General features: G+C 41.7%; 1 protein-coding gene across 1 annotated transcript in view; it reads left to right on the top strand.

The window, feature by feature from the left end:
• Positions 1–17,708, top strand: part of col4a3 (collagen, type IV, alpha 3) — a 67,929-nt gene extending 50,221 nt beyond the window's left edge. The window contains exons 35-52 of the mRNA XM_067595724.1: positions 1,850–1,948; positions 2,160–2,249; positions 2,344–2,483; positions 4,506–4,632; positions 5,477–5,557; positions 5,697–5,798; positions 5,902–5,949; positions 6,028–6,213; positions 6,541–6,671; positions 7,644–7,716; positions 7,910–7,981; positions 8,198–8,326; positions 8,432–8,530; positions 9,005–9,214; positions 9,893–10,070; positions 12,853–12,967; positions 13,119–13,291; positions 15,935–17,708. Coding sequence (XP_067451825.1) covers positions 1,850–1,948; positions 2,160–2,249; positions 2,344–2,483; positions 4,506–4,632; positions 5,477–5,557; positions 5,697–5,798; positions 5,902–5,949; positions 6,028–6,213; positions 6,541–6,671; positions 7,644–7,716; positions 7,910–7,981; positions 8,198–8,326; positions 8,432–8,530; positions 9,005–9,214; positions 9,893–10,070; positions 12,853–12,967; positions 13,119–13,291; positions 15,935–16,016 — 2,135 coding nt within the window. The 3' untranslated portion in view covers positions 16,017–17,708. The remainder of the gene's footprint in view (positions 1–1,849; positions 1,949–2,159; positions 2,250–2,343; positions 2,484–4,505; positions 4,633–5,476; positions 5,558–5,696; positions 5,799–5,901; positions 5,950–6,027; positions 6,214–6,540; positions 6,672–7,643; positions 7,717–7,909; positions 7,982–8,197; positions 8,327–8,431; positions 8,531–9,004; positions 9,215–9,892; positions 10,071–12,852; positions 12,968–13,118; positions 13,292–15,934) is intronic.
• Positions 17,709–18,108: the final 400 nt, after the last annotated feature.

Raw genomic sequence — 18,108 nt, 5'->3', positions numbered from 1 at the left:
AGGGCTGATCCAAGGCGAGCCTGGTCGGCCCTAACTATAGTTATACGATGAATATAAAAATACGAAATACAAATATAAAAGGTTACAAAGCTTTATATCAGATACTCAATGCTCCAAACAAGATGCATTCAGTCATCTCATAAGGACCAAACTCAGTGACATCAAGTACAGAGTACCATGTACAAGTGAACTATTAGTAGTCACTTCTATTTACATAAGTCACGCTTTATGATGTCACACATTTTGGCAGTTGAAGAAAAATATGTCCCAGATGCCATAAGTATAGTAGAGATGAATCCAATTCAGTACCTTGAATTGGATTAGACTCAGACGGGCACAGGAGGAAGAGGAGTTGACATGTGCAATAGCCCTCTTCCATCAGTCATCATCAAGCTCTGTACCCAACTCTTTCTCCCATGCACGCATAATATTTCAAAGTGTATGGTCTTTGAAAGATATAATTTGGTTATAGATCCGTGAAACGAGTCCTCCATGCCGACCAGGCTCGCCTTGGATCAGCCCTTAGTGATGCTGCTATAGGCCTAGACTGCTGGGGGACTTCCCATGATGCACTGAGCTCCTCTCTCCTCCTCCTCCTCTCCATCTGTATGTATTCATGTACCATTAATGCATGTTACTAACTTGACTTCTTCCCCGGAGTTTTGTGCTTTGTCATCTTGCAGGAGACCTTTGGCCGCCTGCTGTCCAGCTTGACGCCCACTTCTGCGGCTATTAGTCTTTTTTGCCCATTACTACCGCTATTATATTTAGTCATGTTCATATTATTACTATTGTTGTTATTATGCTTCTCTGTTTCTCTCCCTCATTCTTTCTCTCTCAACCCAACCAGTCAAGGCAGATGGCGTCCACCTAGAGTCTGGTTCTACTTGAGTATTCTTCTTGTTAAAGGGGAGTTTTTCCTTGTTGCTGTCACTAAGTGCTGCTCATAGAGGAATGTTGGGTCTCTATAAATTAAAGAGTTTGGTCTAGGCCTGCTCTATGTGAAAAGTGCCCTGAGATGACTTCTGTTGTGATCAGGTGCTATATAAATAAAACTCCTCCAGCCTCCAGCCAATCAGAGTAGGTGATGCTCATTAATAATGCAGATTTTATTTAAATAGCTCCGGACACGTCCTGCTGGAGGACAGAGGGGGATCTGGGCTGTGAGGAAAGATGGAGTTAGAGAAATCTATACAGTTTTTGGTGAATAAAATGTTATAGATATGTTTAAATTAGACTGAGGATTTATTAAAAAAAAAAAATTGTCAGAAAGGCCAGAATACCAGATCTTTAAAAAAGACTCTTTGTCTAAACAGAAATTCAACATTTTGGGAAATACACTTTTGCATGGTTTTGCTTTCTTGCTGACAGTCAGATGTTCAGATTGATTCCTCTTCAGTCAGTAGCCATTTAGCTTAGCTTACAATAAAGACTGGAAAGAGGGGGAAACAGCTAGTCTGGCTGTGTTCAAAGGTAACAAAAACCAACTACCAGCTCCTCTAAAGCTCACTGATTAACATTTTATATCCCGTTTGTTTAATTTGTACAAAAATCAAAGATAAAAACAACAATGCAACACCAACATGTTTCCAGTCTTTATGCTAAGCTAAGCTAACCAGTTAGAAATTAAACCACTAGTTTCAGGATCACTAGAAATATTTTACAGTATAAAATAGTTTCAGATACTATTACTTTCAGATAAAATCAGTTCAAATGAGTTCATTTAATCTGTGGACGTCCATCTGACATAAAGTTGTAAGATATAAAGTCAGGAAGCTCCAAAAGAAGCCAAGATCTAATCCCTCATGACAATACTCACCTGTCTCTCTGCTTCTGGTCTCACCCTCAGGGTCCACAGGTGTTACTGGTACTAAAGGAGATAAGGGCCACCAGGGGTTTCCAGGCCGAGAAGGCAGTAACGGTATATCTGGAAGTGCTGGACCACAAGGTGAACATGAGTGCATGCTCTGAAAACAGTTTTTTGTTTATTTGTTTGCTATCTAGAGCAGCTTCTCCTCCTGGACTCCACAGAAAACCTAAAACTGATACTTTACATGACAGTCAGTCTAAAATGTTGTTGCTTTAAATCCTGTCAAGTTTTTATTTGCTTCTTGTTTTTGTTTTTAGAACTATCAGATTATAATGTGTGTGTCTCTCAGGACTTCCGGGAGACCCCGGCAGAGACGGACAGCAAGGTCCTCCCGGTGCCTGTGGTCTCCCTGGTAACCCGGGTGAGATGGGAAGGCCAGGTAAAGTCCATCCAACACAAACATTTTAAACAGGGTGACATCACAAACACAATACTGTCACTCTCTGCTAACATCTCCTGTACCTTCTGTTCAGGTACTAAAGGTGAGAAAGGCTGTGTAGGACCTTGTGGAGAACGTGGCTCTGATGGAAAGCCAGGACCAGGAGGGCCTAAAGGTGCCAAAGGAGAACCGAGTTCACCTGGACCAGGATCTAAAGGATGTCCAGGAGAGAAGGTATCAAACACATAAACAGGTCTCAACTGATACTAATACTGATCCTAATATCAATACTAAAACTAATAATAATAATAATAATAATAATAATAATAATAATAATAATAACATAGAATGCATAATAATCAAGGAATAAAATATGATACGAACAAGTTAAAGCATCGAATGTATAAAACAAATTAAAATATAACATTTAAAAGTGCAGCAGAGAGCAAATGCAAAGCTATTTAAATGCTTGGGTAAAGAGAAAGTATCTGGCACTTCCATGATATCAATGGACAGTGTATTCCATAGTTTGGGGGCGTAATTGACAAAGGCTGCATCACCGATCTTCTTTCAGCTGTTGCTGGGAATCTCCAATAAACCAGCAGCAGATGATCACAGTGTTCTTAAGGGCACGTAGCTAACAAGGGATTTGGTGATGTAGTTTGGTCCTTGCCTGTTCAGGGCTTTGTATATAAGGAGGAGGATCTTAAAGTCAATTCTAAACAACTGGACTAATGTACTTTCTCTTTTTGGTTCTGGTAAGTAGCCAAGCTGCAGAGTTTTGGATGAGCTGAAGTCTCTCAGTGGCTTTTTTATGGAGGTCAGTAAAAAGTGCGTTACAGTAGTATAGCCGGCTTGAGATGAAGGCATGAGATGTTCGTGTCACCTTGTTGATGTGTGAACTGAAGTGTAGATCTGAATCTAAGATAACATCAAGACTTGTGACCTCAGAGTTAATCCAGGGACTTAATTTCTCCAGATTATTATACAGCATTTCCCTTTTTGTTTCGGGGTAGACTAGAAGGATCATTTAACTTCAAGAGGTTATTGCTCATCCATTTATTTATTGCTACAGTTAGTGATGGAGTTAATAACTTCAGCATCATTTGGTTCAGCGGAGACAGTTGTGTATCATCGGCGTAACTTTGGAAATATACATTGTGCTCTCTGATGATGTCACCAGGTGGCAGCATGTACAATGAGAATAATAATGAACCAAGGCAAGACCCCAAAACAGTTGTCATGTTCCTCAGACACATGGTCTCCAAGACTGACGTAGAACTTTCTCGCTCCTCACACTTTGCTGTTGAAGACTGTGGAGGGGTGGGGGGGCAGTGTTGAGCAGCTGGTCAATAGTGGAGATCAGTACTCTAGAGTTCCCAGCGTTCTCTGTAATCATTTTAGAGAAGTGCTCCTTTCTTGCCATGTGTACAGCTTTGTTATAGGCAGTCATGGCTTCTTTGTATATATCACAGTGAACTGTGAGCTTAGTTTTCTTCCATTTTCTGTCAGTTGCTTGACAGTTCCTCCTGATCTCATTAACATTATTACTGTTTAACCATGGGGAGATTCTGTTGGTCGACCTCTTTTTGACTTTTAGTGGAGCAACAGTATTTAACACAGATGACAGTGCACCATTGAGATCTTCTACCATGTCATATAGAGAGCAGTCGTGACTGTGTGGCTTGAATGATCTCATAAGATCAGAAAATTTAGCTTCAGCTTCATCATCTAAAAGCCTCTTTTGAACTTTAAATTCCTTTTTAGTTCGAGTTAATTTTATCTTGGCATCAAAGAGTACACAGTGATGGTCGGAGAGAGGTAACTCGGTTACTGAAATATTATTGCTGTTTAATCAGTTGTTATCACGAAGTCTAGAGTATAAGATTACTGTTATGTTTAGTGAAGTAGCGAGGCACTTGTCTTATTTCTGTTTAAGTTTTAGCAATTCGTCAATTTCATCAAGCTTCTGCCTGGGGTTGTATGTCAGGCATCCTCCTCTCTTTGCTGATGGCCTTGTGGGGGATCGGGTGGGGTGGGGGGGGGGTGCCGTATCTCTTTTCTCAGCTGTGTTGTCTAGGCACAGATTTTCAGTTTTAGCCAGTTTCACATGCTTCATCACAGCATCCCTGATCAAAATAGTATCTGGCTCAGGTGTTGGGTTAGCATGCCTAACAGCAGCACTTCTATTTATGTCTTCAGCCATGTATGTGAAGAGGACAATAAAGTGTCTCTTCTCCTCTGTCCTCCTCTCAGGGACAGCCAGGATGTCCAGGATTTCCAGGTATAAAGGGGCCACCAGGAGACAATGGAAACCTTGGTCCTCCAGGAGACTGTGGCCCCTGTGGCCCCAAAGGACAGTGTGGACCCCCAGGCTGCAGAGGTGTGATCCTTTACAGTTTTATATGTCTGAAGTTAATAGAATGTATATGTCATATATCTGCAAAGAGACATGTCTCGAGGTGTTTAATGGCACATGTATTTAACCTAAACATAAACCTTTCAGTATGTTGTGTCAACCAAATAATTACTGACATATTATCCTTACTCAATTAGTTGGGATAGTTTTGTAAAATAGAGAAAATATACATTTCTTAAAAGAGAGGAACATTTCAAAAAAATGTATTACTTTACTTAAAAAACTTAAAAAAAACTTAAAACTTAACTGAAAAACTAATTTAGTTTTTTAAAAATAAGAAAACAAAAAGCAAAAGTATGTCCTATGCAGTAAATAGTAGAATGTAAGTAATTAAAAAGTGGGAACATCAGGAATGAAATGTAGAGCTATGTGTGACATGAGGATGAGAAACAAAATGAGAAAATGGGCATTGTAAAGGATAAAAAATAATGTAAGATCAGTAATGTAAATAAATTATGTGTGAATTGTTTGAGTTTCACCTGCGCAGCTTGGTCAGTGGGACGGTTGTCTGTTAGCTGCATGCTAGTGTTAGCTGCATGCTAGTCACCATACAAGTACAGCTCAGTTAGTGTCATTGGTTTACTGAACACAAACTAGAGCTGGATGAATCTCTGATGTCAATTAGATTCACAGTATTATCTTATATCTTCTCAGTAAGTTCCAACAACACTGGACTGAGTATTGGATCAGACATAAACTGTGGGTCAACATCGGGTTTTATTATTTCATCACACATACTGTTGCCTTCCATGTTCAAAATTGTCTCTGGAAACAAAGTCAATTAAAAATAATCATCTGTCTGTCTCAGGTCCTCCTGGGTCTCCAGGTGAGAAGGGTTGCGATGGTCCTACAGGAACAAATGGCCCCCCAGGACCTGCGGGCCTGACAGGTAAATCATCTTATTAATGTCAGCTGGTAGCATCCACACTGCTGAAGGTCTAAAGACTCCACTGTGAAGTTAATTTGAAGCTATTAGAACAAACAGATAACTGTCCTTTATGTGGCTTAATTATATCTTTCCATTTTAGGTAACAAGGGGGCTCCTGGTGATCCTGGTCCACCTGGTCCCAGAGGGAATCAGGGACAAGACGGGATACCTGGCCCTCCTGGAGAGAAAGGAGCCATGGGAGGTAGGAGACTGTATGAGTTGGATGAAACTGGCTCTGATTGGACAGTTATCTTTCCTTTTGGCTAATCTCTCTTTCTGCTGATTGGTGGGTTTTCTCTCCCCAGCTCCTGGAATTGGACCCAGAGGACCAGACGGGACTAAAGGTCCACCAGGTGAGTCCTCAGGTCTGACTGTGTGTTTCAGTCAGAGCTGAAGAAGAAGAAATAATACCCCTCCTCTCACCTTCTCAGGGTATGCTGGGGAGAAGGGTCCTCCTGGTCCTTGTGGTCCTCCTGGTCCCTCTGGTCCTGGGGGAAATCCAGGTTGTCCTGGCTCTTCTGGACCTCCTGGTCCTCCCGGTTATCCTGGCAGGGAGGGAGTCTGCACTGAGGGAGGGAAAGGAGAAAACGGATCCCCTGGAGGACAAGGACCAAAAGGTGAAACAAACAAATATATTAGTCGACTGATCAATTAGTAATATTATGATGATCACACCAGCAGCATGGCCAAAGGGATGAAAACATTCAGACCTCTTTCAAAGATGGTTGCAGTTACCAACAGAATAAACAGAACAAAACAGAACAGAACCGGTTTGGAGGTGAAACCAGCTTTACTTTTTTTGGGCTGTTGGTCAGATTGAATGAACATGAATGAACAGATTAAAGAATCACTTTAGACTAGTGGTGAACATTTGTATTATTTTTTAACTGATCAAAAAGGAAAGTGCCAATTATGAAAATAATTAAGTCTGTCTCTCTCTGTAGGTCCCCCAGGCTGTCGGGGTCCTCCTGGTCCTCCAGGTCCTGGTTTTAAAGGAGAGAAGGGATCTAATGGACCATCAGGTGACCCGGGAGCACCTGGTTGCCCTGGTGACCCTGGCTTACAAGGCGAGCCGGTCAGTGCATCCTATAGTTACAATATACACTCAGTGTCCAGTTTATCTTGCATCCAAACCTTAAACTGGAAGTATCAATTGTCTTATGGTTGATGGTCACCATGTCAGATTAGGTGATCATAGTGCCGTAAATTCTTGCCGTGTCTTGGTCGAGAGACTGGCAACACCACAAGTATGACCCTGACCAATCATCATTCATGACCTTGCATGAGTTCATTAGTCATCAGGGAGGAGGGTCAAGAAATTGTCAGTCATGGCTACAGAAGTGCTATATGTGATGCTGGCGGTCTTGTGTTTTAAAAGAAAAAGAAAAGAAAGAAAATGATTGGGTTTAAGAAATTGTAAGTTATACTCTGGTAAATGAAAGTACAAATATATGTTTGAATTTTAGGTGGCTTTACAATCATTATGTGTGCTCTCTTTCGCTCAAATGTGAACACCAACACATGATCAGGTTTTCCTGCCTAAATCAGCCTGTTGAGATGAGCCGCTGCTCTTCCTGCTGTCCGAAACACTAAATGCAGCTCAACTCAGCCTTACAGCCACTAGCCAGATTTGACTTTCTTTTTCAGTGTTTACATATGTGCACCAAAGAGCACTCTGTCATCCTATTGGTCAACGTCAAGGAACACATAGGAGGAGATGTCTGGAAAATACAAAAAATTCTGACATGCTAGACTTTTCATCAGGGTGTCATGGAGCATCCCAGACGCCACACGACTGTTCTTCGATTATGTTACACTCTATGCCTGTTCATCTTTCCGCTCATAATTAGGCCCAACGCTGGAATTTATTGGCAATGAGAAAATCGTGTCAAAATCAGGCTGAATTCGATCCTAACATTCATCTTACACAAGTCAATCGTATTAGACCGTATCTTATCTTAGTATCTTATAAATCAGCTTCCTAAACATCACAGTCCTAAAACACACCTGAGAGTGTATTGAATACAGGTGATGTTGTTGTTGACAGGGTGACGATGGACAACCAGGCCCACCTGGACACAAAGGCCTGCTGGGAGATACTGGCGTCACAGGACCTGTTGGTAAGACCTGGCTCTGATGTCTCTGTACAGTTTCAAACATCAGTTTTAATTCCCTTTGGAAGATAAACTTTGGTCTCAGAGTGTAAGTCTGATATCTATTGCTGACAGCTGAGTTTGTCTGCAGGTAAAGTTAGCCTCATGTTTTATTGGAAAGTTTCCTCTCTGGACTCTTGACTGCTTGTGTGTGTTTCAGGTTTGAAGGGGGAGGACGGGTTACCAGGTAACCAAGGCTCACGGGGACCTCCAGGACCTCCTGGGCGGACAGGTAAGAAAATGATGTCACACTGTGGACAGGAAACTATCCAATCACAGCAGCCAGATACCTGCATGCTGCTGGCACAGTACTACTGAGTACTACTACTATTTACTGGCACTGGTGATAGGATGCCCTGCACTGAATACTGCTGCTGACACAGGTACTTTATATAGTACTGTATATTGTTAGAAGTACTGTGCACAGTACTAAATACTGCCCCTACAGGTCAGAGGGGGCCAGACGGTCGACCCTGTGAGGTGGTGCTGTTGCCAGGAGACAAAGGCTCAGCTGGAGATCAGGGACCAACAGGGGAAATGGGGCCCCCAGGGGCCCGAGGACGACCCGGTAGTCCAGGTGAGTGTGGAATAATTTAGGTCTTCAGGGTTTAGATGTGAGCAGTTTTAGGTACAAACAGTGTAAATACATTTTTGGAAGCAATGCTGTGTTTTATGGCTGCAGGTTCTAAAGGCAGCCAAGGGATAGATGGTAAGACTGGACCATTTGGTTTTCCTGGACTGAAAGGGGACAAAGGGGACCGAGGATTCACTGGACCAAAAGGTAAGAAGTCTGATCTTCAGTCAGCTTGTAAACATCATCAGACAACTAAAAACGCTGTGAGCTAAAGGGAATCTTTAGGATTGTTAATTAATATTTTCATCAATGATTTCAAACTTGTCCAGAACATGAGTCCTGAATAATTACTGTTATATAACAAACACGTTAGTTCTCTTAAAACTCAAGTCTCATCTTGGCTTCATCCAAATGTCCGGACTTCATTGCAATTGAAGTCTTGCGGATTTAACTGGTTAATGACAGGGAAGTATGCAAGTCTTGATGTCTGTCCAAATCCTTTGTCATTCAGGTCTGCAAGACGTCAAATGGACTTTCTATAAAGATGGGTTACAGAATCTGAAAGTAGTTGTCCGGCTCATTTTATACCCTTGCAGACCTGATGTGGAGGACTTCAGCCATTGTGTTTAAAGATGTTTAAAGATGATAACTGTAGAAGTTGATCGCACTCCCTGCTGGCAGGTATCAAAGGTCGACGAGGTGCCGTTGGACCTAAAGGTGTCCGGGGTAATCCGGGTCGAAGCCCAGATCTACCAGAGAAGGGCTTCCTGTTCACCAGACACAGCCAGAAACTGTTTGTCTCAGAGTGTCCTGCAGGAACCACTCTGGTATACCATGGATACTCACTGCTGTTCATCAATGGAAACAACCGAGCTCACGGACAAGACCTGGGTACCTGAGACACTGAGAGACTGACAGAACAGGAATGAGATGAGGATATTTCAGAATGTTGTGTCCACTAATCTACCAGATTTCTGTCCATGGTTTTCTATATTTTTCTTCTTGTCAACAAATCTGATGTTTGGATCCAAACCAACAATGAACTGATCTACTAACAAATATTGTGTGTGTGTCCAAAGCCTGATATATCTTATTCATCTGTGCCATAGACCTCCGTTATTGTCCAAAAACTATTAAGAACACGTCAGTGAGCCATACCGCTGCACTGGTTGACAAGTTCCTGGGAGACTGCTGTTATTAGTCTTTGGAGCCGTTTCTAAACAAACTAACATGACTAAAGTCTTCATAATGAAGGAACATGTCACTCAGTGCAGCGGTGTGGCTCACTGATGTGTTTTTGATAGTTTGTGGACAACAATGGAGGTCTATGGCACAGAGGAATAAGATATATCAGGTTTTGATACACACACAATACTTGTTAGTAGATCAGTTCATTGTTGGTTTGGATCCAAATATGAGATTTGTTGACAAGAAGAAAAATATAGAGAATACCACCAGAATGATCCTTTAAAGACAGAGACCTTGCTTTGTTCAGATTCTTTACATTCTCAAGTTTACGTCATATAAACACCTGTCTCTCTGTCTCTGTCTCTCTGTCTGTCTCTGCAGGTACTTTAGGCAGTTGTCTGCCTCGCTTTACCACCATGCCCTTCATGTTCTGTAACACCGACAGCACCTGTCGCTACGCCTCACGCAACGACTACTCCTATTGGCTGTCCACCGACCAATTACAACCAGACAGCATCCCCATTATCTCTGGGGAGTTACTGAGGAATTTTATCAGCCGGTAACATATACACACACACACATGCACAACCTACTGTACAGTGGTGCTTGAAAGTTTGTTTAAAACCCTTTAGAAATTAGTCTATTTCTGCATAAATATGACCTAAAATGTGATCAATGTGCAAGTCCTAAAAGTAGATTAAGAGATCAATTAACTAAATGAGACAAAACCTTACATTTGTTCATTTATTTATTGAGGAAAATGAACCAATGTTATGTAATTGTGTGTGGCAAAAGTATGTGAACCTCTAGGATTATCAATTCATTTGAAGGGGAAATTAGAGTCGAGTGTTTATAATAATGGACGTAGCCACCGTGACATCACCCGTTGGTTTGTAGACTCCCATTTTGAAGCCTCAAGTTTGGCATTTTGACTGTCGACATCTTGGTTTTTTGTTGCCAGGAGTGATGAGAAGTGACCATATTTGGATGAGAGTGTGGAGCTGGGGAGGAGCTCCTCAGGTTCCAACTACAGCACCTCATGCACTGCTGTGGTTGTGACTTGTCAATCACAAGGTCACCATACCCTAAATCATACGCTGCTATATCATCTATCTCATTAGGAAAGTGTTTACTGAGGTAATAAATCAAGTGAGAAGTAGGGTCATTTTCTCATAGACTTCTATACAATCAGACTTCTTTTTGGAGCCAGTGGAGTCGCCCCCTGCTGGTCATCAGAGAGAATATAGGTTAAAGGCACTTCTGCATTGGCTGCACTTTCCAGACCTGGACATAACCGCCTGGTTTCAATCAATGGGAGGACAATCAGGTGTGAATCTGGGAGGCCTCACCTCATTTAACCCTCATCCTACCAACATATTCAAAGGCGACCTATTATGCTTTTCCTTATTTTAAGTGATATATATAATGTTACAATGTGGATGTTCATGTTAAACGTGGCCAAAGTGTCAAATAAACAGGTAGTGTATGTAGCAGTAATCTCTGTTAGCAGAAAGCAGCAGTTTCAAACTGCTCTGAACACTCAGTTTCCAACAGTTTTTCAACTTTCAGCCCAAGTCGACGTCGGCTGGTGACGGATTTCTTTATATGGTCATCTGCTCCACACACAGCACGCCAGTTCACTGCTCCACTCCGCTAACATTCTGCTGTTTTTCCTCACCAAGCTGTTTTTCCTCACCAAGCTATGTCTCAATTACACAGCAGGGCAAAATAACATAAGTAGTTTACCTGTTGGAGGTGTACTCCCATCATCATCACTGTGGCTGTTTCTGCTTGTACTCTTCCTCCCTGCATTATTTATAACTGATCCGCTCAACAACCAGCTCCAAATATCTCCATATCTTGTTGTGTCGACAGATTTTTAGCGCCGCTAACAAAGCTCCACTAATTCAGTGAGGATCACTTTTCACTTCCTGTAAATTCTTCACAATCAAAGTCATTTAGTCCATTTAAAAGCTTTTAATTTGAATAAGTAAAGCAGGAAATGTTGGGTCAACTAACAAAGACCACACCAAGAGCAAGGCATGTACTTATCCAGGAGGTCACAAGGGCCCCTGGGCTAATGTCAATGCTCATGAGTCCACCAGCAGGAGAACACTGAACATCAGTGGTGTGCATGACAGAGGAGAAAGCCACTACTCTCCAAAACTGCCCGTTTACAGTTTGCTCCAGACCACATGGATAAGCCAGAAGGCTTTTTACAGTACTTTCAGATGTGCTGTACGTGTGTTGCTGTGTTTCAGGTGTACTGTACGTGTGTTGCTGTGTTTCAGGTGTACTGTATGTGTGTTGCTGTGTTTCAGGTGTACTGTATGTGTGTTGCTGTGTTTCAGGTGTACTGTACGTGTGTTGCTGTGTTTCAGGTGTACTGTACGTGTGTTGCTGTGTTTCAGGTGTACTGTATGTGTGTTGCTGTGTTTCAGGTGGACTGTATGTGTGTTGCTCTGTTTCAGGTGTACTGTATGTGTGTTGCTTTGTTTCAGGTGTACTGTACGTGTGTTGCTGTGTTTCAGGTGTACTGTATGTGTGTTGCTGTGTTTCAGGTGGACTGTACGTGTGTTGCTTTGTTTCAGGTGTACTGTATGTGTGTTGCTGTGTTTCAGGTGTGCTGTACGTGTGTTGCTGTGTTTCAGGTGTACTGTACGTGTGTTGCTGTGTTTCAGGTGTACTGTATGTGTGTTGCTGTGTTTCAGGTGTACTGTATGTGTGTTGCTGTGTTTCAGGTGTACTGTACGTGTGTTGCTGTGTTTCAGGTGTACTGTACGTGTGTTGCTGTGTTTCAGGTGTACTGTACGTGTGTTGCTGTGTTTCAGGTGTACTGTATGTGTGTTGCTGTGTTTCAGGTGTACTGTACGTGTGTTGCTGTGTTTCAGGTGTACTGTACGTGTGTTGCTGTGTTTCAGGTGTACTGTACGTGTGTTGCTGTGTTTCAGGTGTACTGTATGTGTGTTGCTGTGTTTCAGGTGTACTGTACGTGTGTTGCTGTGTTTCAGGTGTACTGTACGTGTGTTGCTGTGTTTCAGGTGTACTGTACGTGTGTTGCTGTGTTTCAGGTGTACTGTATGTGTGTTGCTGTGTTTCAGGTGTACTGTACGTGTGTTGCTGTGTTTCAGGTGTACTGTACGTGTGTTGCTGTGTTTCAGGTGTACTGTATGTGTGTTGCTGTGTTTCAGGTGTACTGTACGTGTGTTGCTGTGTTTCAGGTGTACTGTACGTGTGTTGCTGTGTTTCAGGTGTACTGTACGTGTGTTGCTGGGTTTCAGGTGTACTGTACGTGTGTTGCTGTGTTTCAGGTGTACTGTACGTGTGTTGCTGTGTTTCAGGTGTACTGTATGTGAGGCCACAGCCAATGTGATCGCCGTCCACAGTCAGACTAGTTCAGTTCCAGACTGTCCCTCAGGATGGGAGTCTCTGTGGCCTGGATACTCCTTCGTCATGGTGAGCTGATGTTTTCAGTTGGATTCATCCTTGAAGGTCATAATCAACTTGAAGAGTGTTGGTGTTTTTGTGGCGATTCTACTGTAAGATTCCTATCTCACAAGCTGTGCTGTGACCTTTGACCCTCACTGTTTCTTTTGCTGGTGTCTAGGAAACCGGTGTGGGGGCGGAGGGGTCGGGTCAGCCGCTGGCCTCACCTGGGTCCTGTCTGGAAAACTTCAGGAAGATTCCCTTCATCGAGTGTCATGGCAGAGGAACCTGCAACTACTACACCGACTCGTACAGCTACTGGCTGGCTGCACTCAACCCCGGCGACATGTTCAGGTACACCACACCTGTATCATTTTGTTCAGGTACACCACACCTGTATTCAATTCAATTTCAAGTCAATTTTATTTATATAGCGCCAAATCATAACAAAAGTCATCTCAGGGCACATTTCACATAGAGCAGGTCTAGACCGTACTCTTTAATTTACAGAGACTCAACAATTCCTACATGAGCAGCACTTGGTGACAGCAGCAAGTGAAAGAAAGAGGGAGGGAGACACAGAGAAGCATAATAACTACAATAATAACGTAATACTAATAGCCGGAGAAGGTGTCCATGCAGGACACCCACAGGACCACCACCCACTTACACTCTGGATTTTCCTGTGAGATGAGAAAGCACAAAAACTCTGAGGAAGAAGTCAAGTTAGTGACATGCATTAATGGTAAATGAATACATACAGATGGAGAGGAGGAGGAGGAGAGAGGAGCTCAGTGCATCATGGGAAGTCCCCCAGCAGTCTAGGCCTATAGCAGCATAACTAAGGGCTGATCCAAGGCGAGCCTGGTCGGCCCTAACTATAAGCTTTATCAAAAAGGAAAGTTTTAAGCCTACTCTTAAACATAGAGAGGGTGTCTGCACCCCGGACTGAATCCGGTAGATGGTTCCACAGGAGAGGAGCCTGATAGCTGAAGGCTCTGCCTCCCATTCTACTTTTAAAGACTGTAGGGACCACCAGTAAGCTGCATACTGGGAGCGCAGTGTTCTAGTGGGATAATACGGTATTATGAGCTCTTTAAGATATGATGGTGTCTGACCATTAAGGGCTTTGTAGGTGAGGAGAATAATTCAATTCTGGATTTTACAGGAAGCCAATGCAGTGACGCTAAAATGGGAGAAATGTGGTCTCTTTCTCTAGTTTTAGTCAGAACATGTGCAGCTGCATTCTGGACCAGCTGGAGAGTCTTTAGAGACTTGTTAGAGCAGCCTGATAATAAGGAATTGCAATAATCCAGCCTAGAAGTAACAAATGCGTGGACTAGTTTTTCTGCATCTATTGGGTAAGTCCAGGTCAATACATCACACTTTTGGAACACATCATCATAGATATTAATGAAACTGGCATGCTGACTTGGTCATATAAGGAACCAAAATTGCATGTGTCTCGGATCACTATTAAGGGGCTAACAAAGTTTGAACTAATTAGTGTGCCTCTGTGACTTTGACTTGCCAGATCTCCCTTGATATAGGTCATAGAGGAATGGTTCTCATATCATTTTAAAGCTCTTTTCCAGCTCTATATTTTACTTTCTACCATGTTAAGGTAACAGTCTTATGAATGATTATAATCTTGAAAGTTGAATTGTAAAAAAATATATATATATATTGAAATCGGTAAAATTTTCACCAAAGTTAGGTTATAATGTCATCAACACCTCCAGAACGTTTGGTCTTTGGTTTTTGAGTCATTGCTGAGATGTCATTACCTATCTGAAGTGGCATCACATCACTAATTCCTTATAATGTTGTTGAACAGAAGTTACTGATCAGTACATGGTCAGGCACATGCATGATGTTAATTCAATTTTGAATTAACATTTTTAACAATTTTCAATTGCAAAAGTGCTCTTACCTTACTGTTTGAATGTTTAGTAGCTAATAATGTTAAGAAGCTGTGGCTACACTCTCAATTTGTGCTCCTTCAGAGCCTTTGATGCAGCAGCTGTGTCTTTGCTCGACATACGTCTGTCCTGTTGCCATCACAGGTTCAACTACCAGTAGCACATCCTGGAGGTCCATCACAAGTGTATCAGGGTGATATGGGAACATGTACGATGGAGATGGTCTATGAGGATGCAGAAAGTTCAGTCTCAGTTCTCCAGTGCTGGGCATCGTTTCTTCAACACATCCCAGCCACTACTCATTATCATATGCAACCACAACGTAACCTTTGATGCACACTAAGTTGAGTGATTCCTTAAGTGAGAACACCCATAGCTTTCATCCACTGTGTCCATGCAGGACACCCACAGGACCATTTCCACCACCCACTCGTATTCTGGATTGTGGATGTCAGACCCTTTTCGTGCTCACTTAAAAAATCACTTGATTTTGTGAGCATCAAAGGTTACGTTGTGGTTGCATATGATAATGAACTGTGGGATTAGTGAGAAAAGTCACTAAAAGAAGGAGAGAGCTAAGAGTGCTTGAGCAGAACTAGCGTGAATTTAAATATACAGCAGCTATTTATCCATAGTAGTGAGGATTATAGCACACACTTACTGCAGCACGTCAGCACATCAGCAACAGAGATGTGCAGCATGTTCAAGTACACAGAACACACTTTTCTGTATGTAAACATCTTCTGAAAGCGGTAATGTATCTTCACATTTTATGTCACCTGAAGTTCAAGCTGAGGTTGATTTTTCAACCCAAATATAAAAGATGCAGTTTTCTCAGGAACAACATGAGTTCCTCTTGAACACCAGCAGAGGGCAGTCTCCTCTGACTGACCAGCTGCTCTGCAGGGTTTCAATCAAAGTGACGAGAAATAAACTTCATTTAAATTAAGGAACATTTCAGGAATACTCTTTTAAATAAGCATCATTGTTTAAATTCAGTTAAATTAAGTTCAGACTTCTTTAAGATAGTTTTTAAGATTTCAGACTGTAACAACATGAACTTTCTCCTCTGCAGCAAACCGGAGCCTAGAACTGATACTGGAGACCTTCCAGGAAACCTGATCAGCCGCTGTCGAGTCTGCATGAAGCAAGTGTAAACACAGGACGTCACCGCTACTGCTGCAGATACTACGACTGTAAATACTACTGCTGATACTACTGAGAACAGTACTACTGTGTACTGCTCCCATGTACTCACAGCTGCTGTGTCTGCAACAGACATTTAAGAGAATATTTTAATGCAAATGAGCAGTGATGTAGTGCAGTACTGACCAATCGACAGGATTCGTTGTATAATATTTGTTTCTAAAAGTACTCAGATTCTTGAAACTAAAGTAGTCATCAGTGTCAAAATACTTTTACTGCTACAGTAAAATTCCTGCACTGAGAACAGTAAAAATAAACAACTACTAGCAGTAAAATGCACTCCAAAGTTAAAGTACCCATTCTGAATATGTGTTCCTTTCAGAGTAGAACTACTGATGTGTTACTATAAAAGTGTGTTGAGCTAATGAGCGTACGTCCTGTTCTGAATGTAAAACTTTATACTTCACAGTAACTCCAGCTGTACTGCAGTACAAAATCAAAATACTTTCCTCAGGATGAACTGGAGAAACAGTGGAAATACTCAACTGACAGTACTTCAATTCAACTGTACATTAGTATAACAACTAAATAAATGTTCCTTCAAGTGTACTGTCATTGAGTACTATTACTGTAGTAGTACGGCTAGTAGTAATCCTGCTTCTACTACTACAACTACTTTTGTAGGAGTAATAAGACTAGTATTACTCTACCCAAGAATTACTACTGCTACTGTAAGTACCCCTGGTACTACTACTTATGATGGATATTGGACTCAGTTCACAGTTGTGAGTATGTACTAGTAAATTAGTAAGTAAACCCAAGTACCAGTACTACTACTGTAGGTACAGGTGCAACTAATACTACTGGCACTACTACTGTAAGTACTGATACTGCTAGTACTACTGCTGTTACAACTACTACTCACTGTTGATGTTTTGATATTGGACACAGTTCACAGCTGTATGCATATATAACAACATTAGTAAGTGTACTCAAGAACTACTGCTGCTACTGCTACTACTGTAAGTACTGGTGCTGCTAGTACTACTGCTACTACTACTGTAAGTAGCGGTACTGTTTATTCTATTACTATTGTAAGTACTGGTGCTGCTAGTCCTATTGAATCTACTGCTGTAAGTACTCGTACTACTAGTACCACTGGTACAACTACTGTAAGTACTGCTCCTGCTAGTACTACTGTATGTGCTTTTACTACTGTTCCTATAATTGTTACCAGCTCTAGCTTTTACTACTGTTACTGTAGTACTTCTGCTCTCATTACTAATACAAGCATTACTGCTGCTGCTGCAGTACCTGATTCTGCCAGAGGAGGGCAGAGCTGAGTTACCACAGAAGAAGAAGAAGAAGAAGAAGAAGAGCTTGTCCAGAGCCAATCAGCAGCCTCCTCAGCTGGTCTGCTGCCACCAGGTGGAGCGCACCATTTTCTGCCGGGCAACAGTGTGAAGCTCTCTGATTGGAAGCTTTTCACAGCAGTGCACTCTGGGACTCGTAGTTGACTCCTCTCCTGACTGTAACTTCTTCATATTCTTTATGATTTTATATAAAACGGATTTATAAACAGCTGCCATTAAAGATAAATGTTTACAGTCACATGATCAATCAACTGTACTCCAGATTCAGTTTGAAATGTACTGAATTTATGATGTTTTTGGGTTAATAAATAAAGTGTTTTACAGAAGTTACCACTTCCTGTTGTTTCCTGTTCAACTTGTTTACTGAAAAAGTTTAAAAGCTGCGACAGAGAATTAACATCAATTAAAAACACGAATCCTGCTTCAGTCAGTCAAATGTTTCTTAATAAAATCAGAGGTTTCCTCAAATTTACATTTGTAGTTTAAACTTGCTGTCATGATGTCATTTTATTCATCAGTTTCATCACTTTAATGATAATTAATAATAATGTAAAAGTACTGAGTAATGATTAATGGACGATATCGCTTTAAAGTAACTGATAATAAAATATCTGTTCACAGGTGAAATTTTCACATGAAGCGTCTAAAATGACGACACGTCCCTCTAACGTGGCTTCTGTAACATACAGAATAAAATAACATCTCAGTACACGTGTGACGAGTAAACAAT

Source organism: Thunnus thynnus, chromosome 7, assembly GCF_963924715.1.
Source record: "Thunnus thynnus chromosome 7, fThuThy2.1, whole genome shotgun sequence".
NCBI lineage: Eukaryota > Metazoa > Chordata > Actinopteri > Scombriformes > Scombridae > Thunnus > Thunnus thynnus.
The sequence above is the reverse complement of the archived record's forward strand: the minus strand, read 5'-3'. Positions and strand labels throughout refer to the sequence as shown.